The 13,293-nt window shown below is 46.7% G+C and overlaps 1 protein-coding gene across 3 annotated transcripts in view; it reads left to right on the top strand.

Annotated features, from left to right (window-relative positions):
- PTPRU (protein tyrosine phosphatase receptor type U) overlaps positions 1-13,293 on the top strand; it is a 349,047-nt gene that overhangs the window by 227,495 nt on the left and 108,259 nt on the right. For all 3 annotated transcript variants that reach the window (XM_044434925.1, XM_044434924.1, XM_044434927.1), the window contains exons 11-12: positions 8,330-8,432; positions 11,967-12,240. In XM_044434925.1, the coding sequence (XP_044290860.1) occupies positions 8,330-8,432; positions 11,967-12,240 (377 nt within the window). The remainder of the gene's footprint in view (positions 1-8,329; positions 8,433-11,966; positions 12,241-13,293) is intronic.

Here is a 13,293-nt window from a genome sequence, read left to right as displayed (position 1 = left end):
GCTGCTTTTCTCATTGGTCTGTCAGTATCCATGCTAAAGATAGCTGGTTAATAGCCAAGTGGCTTCGATCAGGTGTCTGGCAGTCCACCAGCACCTTTGCAGAGAGCCAGGGTTGTGTTGCCACAGCTTGTGCCCCCTGCACATTGAGGTGTAAGCAAGGCACAGGAGGCAACAGACTTGATATACAAATGCACTCTGCCATCTAAGCCCACAAAAATCCCCTTTTGCAGGGCATTGGGGTCTCCTGTGGTCTTGTCCAACCCCACCATTCCATAATTGCAGGTTTGCTAGTGGCCACTAAATGCTAACTGTTCATGTTCCAATGCTGACTCCAGCTGCATTTAAACCAGCCAACACCTCTCTGTAGTGTTCTTGGAACCCCTTCTAGATCCACACACACAGTCACTTCCTCATCCAAGTGCGTCTCAAGGTGTTTCCAAATAAAAAGAATACATCTATTGATAAAATTACCCATATACCATGGATTGCCATGTTTCTCTCTGTTTCTCTCTTTATGGCAATCCATGGTATATGGGCAATTTTGTCAATAGATGTAATAAAATAGATTTATTTATTTTTTTATAAATAATGACATTGAGCCCTGACCTGCTACCGGTAGCTAATTATTTTATTTCCTCATTGTGGTGTTGGGGTAAGGATGAAAACATCACTCTGCTGGAATTTTCAGTCCTGTTTGCTATTGTATTTCCGTGGGGCAGAGAAGTACATGGTTGCCCTGAAAAGCAGGCAAGTTCTGTTTTTTTAAAGAAAAACAAGGACAAAGGAAACCACAAGGCTGTCATGCTAGGTGTTCCCTTTGTAAGGGCAAACTATTGAACATACTGATTCAGGATATCATCCTGGCCACCAGGTTGAGTGGCTTTCAAGGGGGATTGGACAACTGAATGGAGGAGATGGCCATTAATCCAGATAATGATGTGCCACCTCCAGTATCAAAGCCGGCATGCCTAGGTGTGCCAGTTGCTGGAGAACGTGGGTGTGGCCTTCATGGCCCACTTGTGTCTTTCTGATGGGCACTGAACTGGCTGGTGGACTCGGTGGCAGGACTGCGTGGGCCTTGGATGGGGTCCAGTGGGATGGTTCTTCTATCTTCTGAAAGCCAGTGAGGTATGGGGCTTAGGGTGTTGTATTAGGGAGCTGGGAGACCCAAGTTCTCACCCCCATCTCATCTCATCATCTCATCTCATCTCATCTCATCACTGGGCAACCTGGGCCAGTCACTCACTCTCAGCCTAGCCTACCTTACCTCAGAGGGTTGTTGTTTGTGAGGTTAAAATGGAGCTGTGTATCCTCCTTGGCCTCCCCACAAAGGGGGTGGCATATAAATGCAATGTGATGGTAATGTTCTTAGGTGTTTGCTACTTCTAAATGTCTATATGAAGGTTCATGAGAGCAGCCAGAATTTTTCACCACAGGAGGTGACCCTTCCTCAAAATAGCGGCTTAAAAAGTAAAGGCAATGCATGAGAAGGACGTGTTTTTTGTACTTGGGCGCGTATCACTAGTCTCATCATGGCTGTCCATTAATGCTGGAGCTATGACGTTCAGATTCCTCACCTTAGTACAGATGTGCAAAGCAGCAAAATTCAAGCTTGCCAAAGTTCTGCAGATTTCATCTCAAAGCATATTCTGCCTTGAGTCTATGTAAGAGTGTAAGCATTTTGTTTTCCCATTTGGCATGAAAAACCGTTCATATTTGAGCACTGAGTTTTTCAAAGCTATGCATTAATTGTGCATATCTTTGAAATGTAAGTGCCCCTTTCCCCGTCAAATTAAGTACATTTGTGTGCATTTTTCAAATGATGAATTTTCATTTTCTGCAGAGGGGACTTTTTGAGAAGGACCTCAGATGACAATCTTTGGGTCTGGCTAGTCACATACGGAAAGAGGCGCTCCAAGCCATTTGGGGCTTTAAGTATTAATGTTAGCTCTTCAGTGTGGATGCATTTCATGATTCCTGCTCATGCAAAATTCCTCCTCCTCCTCTTTTCTTTTATCTCTATGGCATCCAATAATCAAACACTCTGGGTGGTTTACCGCAGCATGTAAAATACAATAGAAATGCCATCTAAAAATATAATAAAAATATCATGAAATTACACTACAAAATTTAAAAGCCAGATTTAAAACTGAATTTAAACAGCTGCAATAGCTAACGCAAATGAACTCAGCAGGCCTGTTAGACAGCTGGTATAATGCCCCAGTATGCTATTTCGAGCTGATTACATGCCCTGTAGTAAAGGGCAGCCTTAACCTGGCACGGAAATGACAGTAAAATTGGCACCAAGTGGGCCTCAGTGGGGAGCTTTTTCCATAATTGGAGGGTCTCTTCCTTGTAGCCACCAACTGAACCTCCCTTGGAGCTGTCAGCTGGAGGCAGGCCCAGATTCTGACCATAATGTCTGGATAGATTGCAGTTGGGAGAGGTGTTTCATCAAGTAATGTAAACTTGTAAACATCAAGAAAACTGCCCAGAAAGCCCCTGGCTTGTGGGGTGGGATACAAGTAGAAGAAGTAAGCAATGTGGTCCTGAATCTTGTAGGGAGGTCTTCATGTGGTCAGCCATGCCCCATGTTTTCTGCTCAGGGTCTCTGCTCAGAACTTCTGCGGGTGATTTATGTATATTCTGGAGTGAATGGTCAGGGCAGTTCATTTGCCCCAATGTTTCAAATCCTGTAGCTGCAATTGTACTCAGGCCCGATACCCCACAGTTCATACAAGCTTGGGGGTTATTAAACCAAAGCTAAAATCCAGATCCACAGACTTTGTGTGTAGCTTCCCCACGTGTGAGTCCCCAGAACCAGTATGCAGCAAAACCCGGGTCAGTAAAGCATCCTTTGGCTCTGGGTTGGTCTTGCTCATGCTCATCCTGGAGACTGGATCTTTCTAGGCAGGAAAGAGTCTGTGCAAGCTACAGAAAACAGTGCACAGGACTTTGGGCCGCTCTTCTTCTGAAGGAGCCTACAAGAATTGTGGAACCAGATTCTGACTCCGAGGAGGAGGAGGGGCTAGACTCCTGTACTTCCTGATGGTTAGAACCCCCAGGGTATGGAATGGGCTTCCATGGGAGGTGGTTGAAGCCCCATTGGTGAGGGTGTTCAAGGGTAGGCTGGACATGCACATGGTAGGCATGTCATGAGCGGAGCCAGCTGGAGCCTGGAGACAGACTAGATGGCCTGGGAGGCCCCTTCTGATCTTTCTGTTTCTATGTTCCCACAGTGGAGAGGCCAAGGGCAGAGGGCCCAGAAATAAGCTGGGCAGTCCCTGTAGATCAGTCAGTTTCAAATACTGTGGGGAAGCTTAGCAAGTACACTGACATGGAAGAGGGCAGATCAAGCTAATGGATCCTTGTGTGTGGCATCAGGCTGAGAGGGCTGACCCACTGAGGAGCACTGGTCACCCCAAGTGAGTGGCCCATAAGTAGGATGATTGCCTTGCAGGCATGGCTTGCTCATTTCCTTCTGGAAGGCAGGAGAGGCATTTGACTTGGCAGCCACTGCTTATCTCAAGCCACTTTCTCCGAGTAGCCAGTCCTCTACCGCCACGTGCTTCGCTTGTTGTTGACTCCTGCAGTTCTCTTCATTTGTACGGTAAAGCCAGTGTAGCTGGGCAACTCTCACTTAATAAACCCATTTAGTTAGAAAGCCATTGTCCTGGTCTATCTGGAAGGAGGGGGAGAAGAGCCATCAGGAAACTTCCAGGCCGTGGAGTGTTTTTCCTGCTGTTTGGCTTTGACATGCGGGTTGGTTCACTGGTATGGACTCCTGGCTTCCATCCCTTGCTTCCGGTGCCTGGCTTGACTTCTTGGCAAGGCTCTTGGCTCCCAGCTCCAATCTGACAGCAAGCTACAACTCTGCCAGTCTGCTCTGGACTCCTTCAACCACGCAGGTTATAGTGTGGTTTGCTCAGGCTCAGTTGACAATTCAGTCTGTGCTAAGCTCGTGAACTTGGTTTCCTTCTCAAAGGATGCCATTTCTGAGTCAGGCTTAAGCAAGTCATTTGGAAAGGTGCTTACTCTTTCTGGGTGACAGGCCCTTAACATTTGGTGGTGGCCGTGCCTTCATTTGGGCAGGGCACTCTCGGATAGTGTGTGTTGCAAGAGAGATGTCACAGCTCCAGCCATTTGAGGGACAATCAGGACAGCCGCAACTCGGAGCGGCTGAACTGCCCGGGAAGCCACATATCCCACTGTGCTGATTCCTTTCAATATGCCTCCCCTTGAAATAGATTCTTTATGCTCCAGAGGTGCCCTCCCCCTTCCCAGCTACCCTGCCATCGGGATTTAAATGGAAAACAGTATGCATTACATTTTACAACCCTGCTGGATAATTTACTTGCATGGCGGTTTGAAAAGCTGCCTTGTTTACATTACGGAGGCTCCGGCACTGGAGAACATTTCCTAAGTCAGTGGAGCAGCTTTGATGGGATCTATTAGAGGGGGTGGTCTGGGAAAGAAGAAATTGAAAGCTGCTGGCCTTCTTTGTCTTGCTAGAAATGGTCTTGGAGAAATGATATTATCTGCATGAGTGGGAAATGTTGTCTGAGCTGGAAGAGATAAGGGGGCATTGCAGAGTGAGGGGGCTTCGCGACTTTCATTACACAGAGCAGGATGCCGAGGGCACTCTTTCTTCTGCTGTTTCTTCATCCCGCACTGCGTCGAGGATGGTGTTTTATTTAGGAAAACTGGTGAATGCTGATGCCTCTGATGTAAATAATCATTTTAATGAACATTTATCCAGATAAGCATGTGAGAAGGAAAAGCACATTGGAAGCTGTTGGATATGGAATTTAGACCGTTGTGCGCTCTCTCTTTCTCAGCCTTCCCCAACTTGGTGCCCTCCAGGTGTGCTGATCTTGTGGCCATGCTGCCTGGGAATGATGGGAGTAGCAGCCCGGTGTATCTGGAGAGTGTGGGGTTGGGGAGGGCAATTCTTTTTAATGCAGTCTGGTCTCACTGGCTGTGGCTTCAGGGCCGCTTGCTGAAGTCGCTTCCGTCAGCTGCTTTGCAGAAGCCTTGGAGCAGGACCTTTTGTGTACAAGGCATGGGCTCAGCCATCTGAACTGCATCACAGCAATCTGTGGTAGAAGAACGTCACCCATCCCTCAGAGGCATCCCTGGGTCTGGCTATTGGATGCTATTTCACCCAATTGAATGAAACAGAATGAACCAGCCCAAAGGCGTGGTGGCACTATTGCCTTCAATAATTCATTACTGGTTTTGCCACCACCACCATCTTCTAGGGAGGTGAGGCTGTGGACCAGGTGAGAACAGCCTAGGAGGCTCCTGTCCTCCTCAAGGTCATCACACCAACCTTTGAGTATTTGGAGGAAGTTGAGATTCCTCAAGATGTGCTGTGAATTTCCACAAAGGTGGAATGCAGAAGCAACAGTGTTTCCAAAAGGCCACCATTCCTTTGCTGGAACTTGGTGGCTTAGGTGGTTGAGACCTGGCTGGGAATCTTCTTCCTTATCTCTCCTCGTGACTTAATATTTGGTACCGTGTCATGTTATCATGGACAGCGATCTTGGAAGTTCTCTTAAAAAGCCATAGCAACTAAGGGAGAGGGTGGACAATGGTGGGTGGTGAGCAAATGGCATGGAGGGATTGGGTTTGCTTTTTCTCCTGCTGTATCAGATAATATAAAAACCATCTTGCATCAGAAAAATGCACTATGCCTCCCATTTGTATATGAATCTGAGAGCTGACATGTGAATGCAAAAAGTCATCCTGCGGCATGCGTCCTTTTCCCCAGTATGAAAATTAATCTGTTTGAGAGAGAGAAAAAACCCTAAATCCTAGTACAACTTCTTTCTGCATGATGTCAGCTCTGCAGTAAGGATGGGCAAAGTCAACCTAAGTCTGCTTTATCCTGTTTTCACATTGATCTGCAATTTTGCACAAAAGTATCATTTTAACTGTATGGTGAAATATATATCAGGGTTTTTTTTTCAAGAAACACCTTTCTGGGAGGTAAAAACTGGCTAGTTTGTCTCAGAACATACCAAGACTGAATTCTTTAGGCATGAGATTCTCATTGGGAGATCCCAGCTGCATCCACATTTTCAGTCCAATAATGTTGCTGGAAAAACAAGCATTTCTCGTCCCATTTGCCGTCTTCCTCCCTTCCACCCACACGCATATTTTTGGCAGTGGAGTCTGGCGGCTTTGAACCAAGCACCACAATTTCCAATGTGAGCTCCTAGATATCACAGGAAAATTGAATCATGCCAAAACTGGAATGCTGGAAGGAGCTATTTGATGGCCAAACCTACAAGTGAAGGATATGGAGCCATACCAGGCATACTGCACTGAGCAGGGGATTGGACCCTCAGGCTCCTTCCAACTCTGCTCTTTTATGATTTTATGATTTTTTGATACTGGGAAGAGGAGCAAAAGACACAACACATGTGTGTGGCTGTCCCTCAGGAGAATGCAAAGCTGGCCTGAATTAGGTTTGTTACCCTGGAGATAAAGCCTCTGCCCCTACCTGCTTTCCTCAAATTCATGTGTAGTGGGGGAGATTTTGGAGAAGAAACAAAACACTCTGGTTTGCTGAGACACAAACAAGAGATTGATTGGGCTTCATTAACAAGCCATACAGTAGTTAGGGCTGTTTGCCCTTTGTCTTGTGGTGTAGCTATTAGCAGTGTTGAATGAGTTGCAGTGTTTCTTAATGGGGGTACAGGAATAACAAGCCGGCAGGAGGTGGACCTGAGTGACTACTAATTGATCAGGGCCTACAGTCTCTTTGTAGAGGGAGAGAAGAGATGGGGCGGGTTGAGCAGTGAGGAAGCTTCTGCTGTATCAGCTGAAGGATGGCAGGGCAGGTCAAAGGGAGGTCCGTGTCAACACATTTCCACACTCCTCTGAATTTGTGAGCTCCTATTTCCATGGCCGCCACTGATGGGGATTAGAGTCTGTTATTAGCTCTGAGGAGCTTTCCAGGTCTTGGGAGTCCAAATACTGTTACCTCTTGATGAGGATTTTGAATTCATACATTTTCTGAGCTTGCAAGGCAATTTGTGGCGCAAAAATATACATTCAATGATAGGTGTACATTTGAAAAACACACATGAAAAATTGCGCACTGCTGAGAAAATGTGCACAGGTAGCTTTAAATAATGGGACAAGCATGACTAGGTTTCAGAGATGCACATCACTTGAAGGGCATGTTTGGGAAAATATGTATAAAATATGCACAGATTTTCATTTGAAAAGAAGAGAAAACCTTATCACAATCTGAGAATGCACTCAAGTTGGAACAAACCTTAGAAGGGAATCTGGAGGAAATCAGCAAGCATTTTCTTAGCTTTTTCTGGGTGGAGGGATTCAATAAAGGTCCATAGAGATTATAATAGGAGGTTGAATTTCAATTAATTTTTTGGAGGCAGGAGGGAGAAATGCACACATACACACTTATAAGAAGCATCAGGCATGACTCCCAAGAGCAAATAAGAGGTACAGCAGAATTTTCCAAAGCTGGCATGTTTTGTCTATTTAATGTATTTTGATTTTTATGTGATTTTACAGTATTGCAGTCTGCCCAGATGGAAATGTCTAAACCAGCAAAAAGGCACACCTGGGCATCCCCATGTCTGATTCAACATTTTAATACAGCTGCTCCCAAATTGTGTTCTGTGGCACCCTAGGGTTCTGCAAAAGCTTCGTAGGGGTTCCATGAAAAATCGCAAAAATCAAAATGTATTTTGAAACAAAACCACACGGGGGCCAGCTATTTGATTGTCAGTTGGTGTCCAAGCAGTAAGCAAGAAAATACATCACGTCATTTGGTTCTTTCTGTGCTGTTGGGAATAATGGAAATACTTCATCTGGGATATCGCTGTATATTTGCTTTATTTATCCCTTATATTTAAAATTTAACTTTATTTCGAAAGCTACTATGGACTCAGGCAATAGGAACAGATTTAAGAAGGAAGAACCTTGTAGGTTCACTACGCTTCATAAACATCAGGGATAGAGTTAGGTTTCTGCAGGAAAAAAATGTCTTCAAAAAGGTTCCATGAACAGAATTTGGGGAACCGCTGCCTTGATCCAGACTTCTACTACCCGATGCCTTCCAGATGCTTTGGAGTACTGCTCCCAATTTTCCTGATGATTGGCTATTTCGGCTGCAGTTGATATAAGTTGATATAAGTTGATATAAGCCAAACACATCTTATAGGCACCGGGAACAGCACTCTAACTGATAGACCATATTCATATTAGAAGAGGGACATGGAGGAGGAAAGGAGAAAATGTGCAAGCTCAGGTAGCAGCTCTCACACTAAGCATTTGGCTTCTCTTTCAGCTCCCAGCTTCGATTATGGGGACATGCCCTCTCCCCTGGGGGAGTCCGAGAGCACCATCACCGTCCTGCTGAGACCAGCCCAGGGTAGAGGCGCCCCAATCAGGTACAGGAGTTCTGATATATTGCACCTTCTTTTCTGTACTGTTATCCATGGCATGCATCGCATCGCATCGCATTTCTTTTTCTGTTTCTTTTCTCACTTTTTTACGCTGACTGCAGCTTTGTTGAGTGGTTGGTCACAGGACTCCTGTGCTGGGAAAGCATTTCACTCCCTGGCCCAACGCCATGTCTCTGCCCCATTCATGCACACACCCCGTGGCTGCTTCCTTGCGGGGGAGGACATTCAGGTTTTCATGTTTTGCTCTGCGGAGCACACAGGGATGGGGACTAAGCAGGGAAACAGTTGCACGGGGTGGAATGTCAAAGCTCCCTCTCTCTCATGCCCCGATCCTTTGCGTCGCTCTTCACAGCTTCATCCAACCCTTTCCAGACTCAGTCCTTGGATATTGATGTGTCTACAAGTATTCTTCATGTTCTTGAACACTGTTGGGCAGCAGTTGTCCTTTTAATGATCAGGAAAAGGAGTTGCTGTATTTTATTTAGCAGTGGGGGAGCATTTTTCAGCCTGAAAGCCACACTGGCTCCAGCAAAGTGTGAGGTGGTGGGAGGGTGGTGTCAGATCTCATTGAGACAGTTTCTGCTGGCATGTGGTGCACAATTCAGCTTTTGTTTTCTGAATAGGAAAGGAGTATTTTTTTTCAAGCACAGAGCATGTGCACTTTTCCAAATATGCAGCCCAAACATGTGCTCTCCCCATTGGCTGAGTGCAATGTGAGTGTGGTGGAGATTGTGCATTTTTGGAGGGTATATTTGCATAAGTGTGCAATTTTGGAAGAATGCAATTCTGAATATGCAAGCTCTGGAAGTTTCCAAATTTCCCAAGGGTTGGTTGCTTATTTATTTATTTAAAGGTTTTCTATGCTGTCCCATTGCTAAAAAGTCTCTGGATGGCTTACAAGCAACAAAAACCCAAAGAACAATAACACATCACAACAACAACAATGCACAGCACACTGCATCCAAAAATAGTGATTAAAAACACGGATAAAGCCAATTAATTGTTAAAATACTGGGGAAATAAAAAGGTCTCTGCCTGGCGCCAAAAAGAATTGAGTGATGGCGCCAGGCGAACCTCCTGGGGAGCGTATTGCACATGCTTCTATGCTTGCTTTCCCTTTGGGTTGCACTTGAGACCTGTCTGCCTGATTTGTGGACAGGAATGAGATCCTTGCACTGCCCTGACTTCCACTGGGCCATAAATGACCCTAAACAGAGCTACCACTCCATCTGCCTGGACCCACACGGGGGCCCCCGGGCTGGCTGGATGGAAAAGATGGCTTTGCGTCTTGCCCATCTGCCACTTCATTCCAGCCCACATATCAAAACAGCAGACTGGCAGTGAACTTGACCTCCCGAAGCTTGTGCTTGAGCTGGGCTGCAAAGCTGCGTTTCATTGTCCTGCAGGGATGCTGCTGCGAGCCACCCACAGTCAGAGCAAGGAAGGGACTGGGCATCTAGCTCATCCCTTTCTTGTCTCTGTAATTAGAATCTGTATTTCTCAGAGTCGTTAAACAAGGCATAATTCGCCCCCCCACACACAGATGTCTCCAAAACACCTGTCTTGTTTGTGCAGAGAAAGTTTTAGTTGTAATTTAATGCATTTTTAAAAGAGCTGCTTGTTTAACAAGGCTCACATCTTTCCGTCAAGGTGTGAGATCTGCCTGTGAATCCTGCCAGGCACTTAAACATTTCCCTCTGACATGTTGCTATTACCCTTTCTGATCATGGCAGAGGGATGGGGAAATTTGCAAGCAGCCTCCTGGGTTGGTGTCTTTAATTACAAGCTTTGGGAGGCCAGGTTTGATTTGCGACAGTGGCTGTTTCTGAGCATGCATTGTACCCATCAATCGCAGGCACAAGAGGACCAGAGAGAGCCCTGCCTCTGCTGGTTTTCTGGGGCTCTTGCTCAGGTGAAGGACCTGAGCAGGTGTATTCATGTGCTTTGTGCAGCTGCCAGGTGCAAAATCCTCTTTCATTGCAATTGGACAGGGAGGAAATACAAGAGAAGCAGGAGCAAAGCTTGGCCCACAGCTGCCTCTTTGTAAGACCCTTTAGCCAAACTTTGCCTCTTCCCTTGCAAGCCATTCCTGATACCTTCATACTGGGAAAGCCTGATGTGGGAGGAGGAGGTCTGCCTTGGTGAGTCAGTGAAATAGACTGGATCTTCTGCTATGAATAGGGAATATTTTTAATCCAGACTCTTGCAAGTCAGTTCTACAGCTAGTTAATTTAAGTTCAGCTAGACCTCAGGAGCCCTGTGATTGCTATCTAATGTCTAGCTGCATTAATGAAGTGATCTGCATCCTGGTAGGACTGAGCATGCATGTCTTTCCTGATTCACTGCTGTTTGCAACGGTATGTGTGCGTGTCTGTCAGCAATTGAAAGGGGGACGAAAGTTGTTGACAAGATTCATGGTGTGGGTGGGGGGGAATCTTTGGTGGCAGAAGTAGGACAAGCCCTTTCTCGGTCCTACAGCTTTCCTTTCAGGACTGCTACAGGTAGCACCAACATACTGGGTACAATTCTGGCCTCAGCACCAAACATACATACAGACAGGTGTGTGTGTGTGTGTGTATGTGTGTGTTGGGGACTGGGGGAAGACTGTATTGTTGTGCTTGGGAGAAAGTACAGAAAAGTGTACCCAAAGTGGTAAGTGCCTGGAATGACTCCCATCTGAGGAAAGGTTACATCTGGGACTGCCAAGCCTGGAGAAGCAATGCATGGGGAGAGACACGGTGGAGTGTACACAGTTATGCACAGTGTGGCAAACAATAGAGAGGGAGACATTTTTCTCCCCTTCTCCTCAGACTAGGACCCGCAGAGGTCATCCGAATGGTGGGAGATCCAAGGCAGATGAAAGGAAGGCCTTCTTCACAGAGCACATGGTTGAACTGTGGCGTTTGCTCTCACAAGATGTAGAAATGGCTACCAGTTTGGATGGCTTTTGAAGGAGACTGAAAAAATCTGGAGGAAATGACTACCAATGGGCACTAGTCTGATACCTCTGGTATCAGAGCATTATGTCCATGCGTACCAGTTGCTGTGGCGCATGGAGAAATGGCGCCATTGCAGTCTCATCCTGCCTATGGGTTTTTCACGAGCAGCTGACTGGCCACGATGTGAACCGAACACTTCGGTGAACTTTGGTCTGATCCAAGAATGCTGGTAGTTGCTAGCTTGGGTTTGGTGAACTGCTCTGTGCACGCTCAGACACTCTTCTTCTGTTGGTTATTAGTTTGCTTGCTATACCTTGGAAAGAGAGTGCTTTTTGCTCAAGAACATGTCTGTTATTTGAAAGGAAGGAGGGAACCCAGCTCCTAGCAGAGTTCATAGTTTTATCATCCATACCTCCCCACTAGATTTTTCTTCAAGGGCAAAAGCACCAGTGGCTCAGTTGGTTTCCCTTCTTTTGCTCCGTGGTCTCAGAGGATTGCAGCTTACTCTGGACTCCATCTGATCTTGTCCCATCCTTTTCCTCTTTCTTGTCCCAACCTACTTCCCTGGCCATGTTCCCAGCACTTATCAGGTCATTGTGGAAGAAGACCGGCCCAGGAAGATCAAGCGGGAGGTGGCCGGGCACGAATGCTTTCCCGTGCCACTCACCTTCAGTGATGCCATGTCCCGGGGCTCAGTGCACTACTTTGGAGCTGAGCTCCCCCCCAGCAGCCTCACGGAAGCCAAGCCCTTCACTGTCGGGGACAACCAAACGTACAGCGGCTACTGGAATCCCCCACTGGAGCCCAAGAAGGCCTACCTCATCTATTTCCAGGCTATGAGCAACCTGAAAGGGGTGAGTAGCAACTGGGTGGAGTTCTTGTTGCAGTCCCTGATCCTTCTGCCTGGATCCCCTCAACGTGGAACATGTGTTTTGTCCCTGAGCTATGGCTGCTGGATCAGAGCCACTTTTGGTCAGCAAGGGGTGCTGCATCTTCATGTGCCTTCCAGTTGGGGTTGTAGGAGAAATCTGCAATGGGCTGAAACAAATTCGAATTTCTAAGACTCCAACCATGGATTCTACACTGGAGAAGCTTTTCCTGAGTTATTTGGACACCACAAAACTGCAGACTATTTTTTAAAAAACTTTCCATAAATTTCCATAAATTTAGCTGTATTAAAATATGGAATATTAAGAAGTGACCCAAATGTGCATCTTCCCCACATAGGCTAAAGTGTAAAATATGCATATATTGCAGAAGGTCTGTGCATTTTGGGGAGTGTGAATTTGCACTAATTTCTCTTGCATCCAGAATGCTGAGCACAGGCTCTTCCCCTGGACAATGGTCCCTTCCTTGTCCAGACCAAACCTTCCTGCTGCTTGACTTTAAGGACAGGACAGGGCCCCTCCAGTCCAGGTACGGAAACCAAGTGTTCTGACAATGGGATCTTACTGCAGCAAAACACCGGGGAAGAGACAGCAGCCTAGGGCATGAGGCAGGCTGTGTGGCATCCACGGTTCTGTTGGCTTCCCTGTTTCTTTTCACATCCAGCATCTGCTGCCAGAAGGCGTTGCCCCTCACTGCCTAATGCAGGGGTGGGAGCCTTGAGTTCAGTTTCTGAGAAGCTCTTAGGAGGGGCTGAAGACAAAGGGGGCATGGCCCAAAATGTCTCCACCCATGAGGCTCTAGCTGCCAGGAAGCAAGCCTTTACAGAGGCATTTTTACCTTTTAGAAAGGGGTGGGGGGAATGGAGGGAAGCTGCAAGCTCACACGATCAATGGTTGGGGCAAAGGAGCAGGGCCAGGGCAAAGGGCCATGACCTTCTGGTGAGCTTCCTATGGAGCCCCCAGGCCTTCACTTCCCCATCCTGCATGATGAGAACCAGAGGGAAATTCATTTACTTTGAG

Source organism: Varanus komodoensis, unplaced genomic scaffold (genome assembly GCF_004798865.1).
Source record: "Varanus komodoensis strain SLA01 unplaced genomic scaffold, ASM479886v1 scaffold29_1, whole genome shotgun sequence".
Taxonomy (NCBI): domain Eukaryota; kingdom Metazoa; phylum Chordata; class Lepidosauria; order Squamata; family Varanidae; genus Varanus; species Varanus komodoensis.
This window is presented reverse-complemented; position numbering and strand designations above follow the sequence as displayed.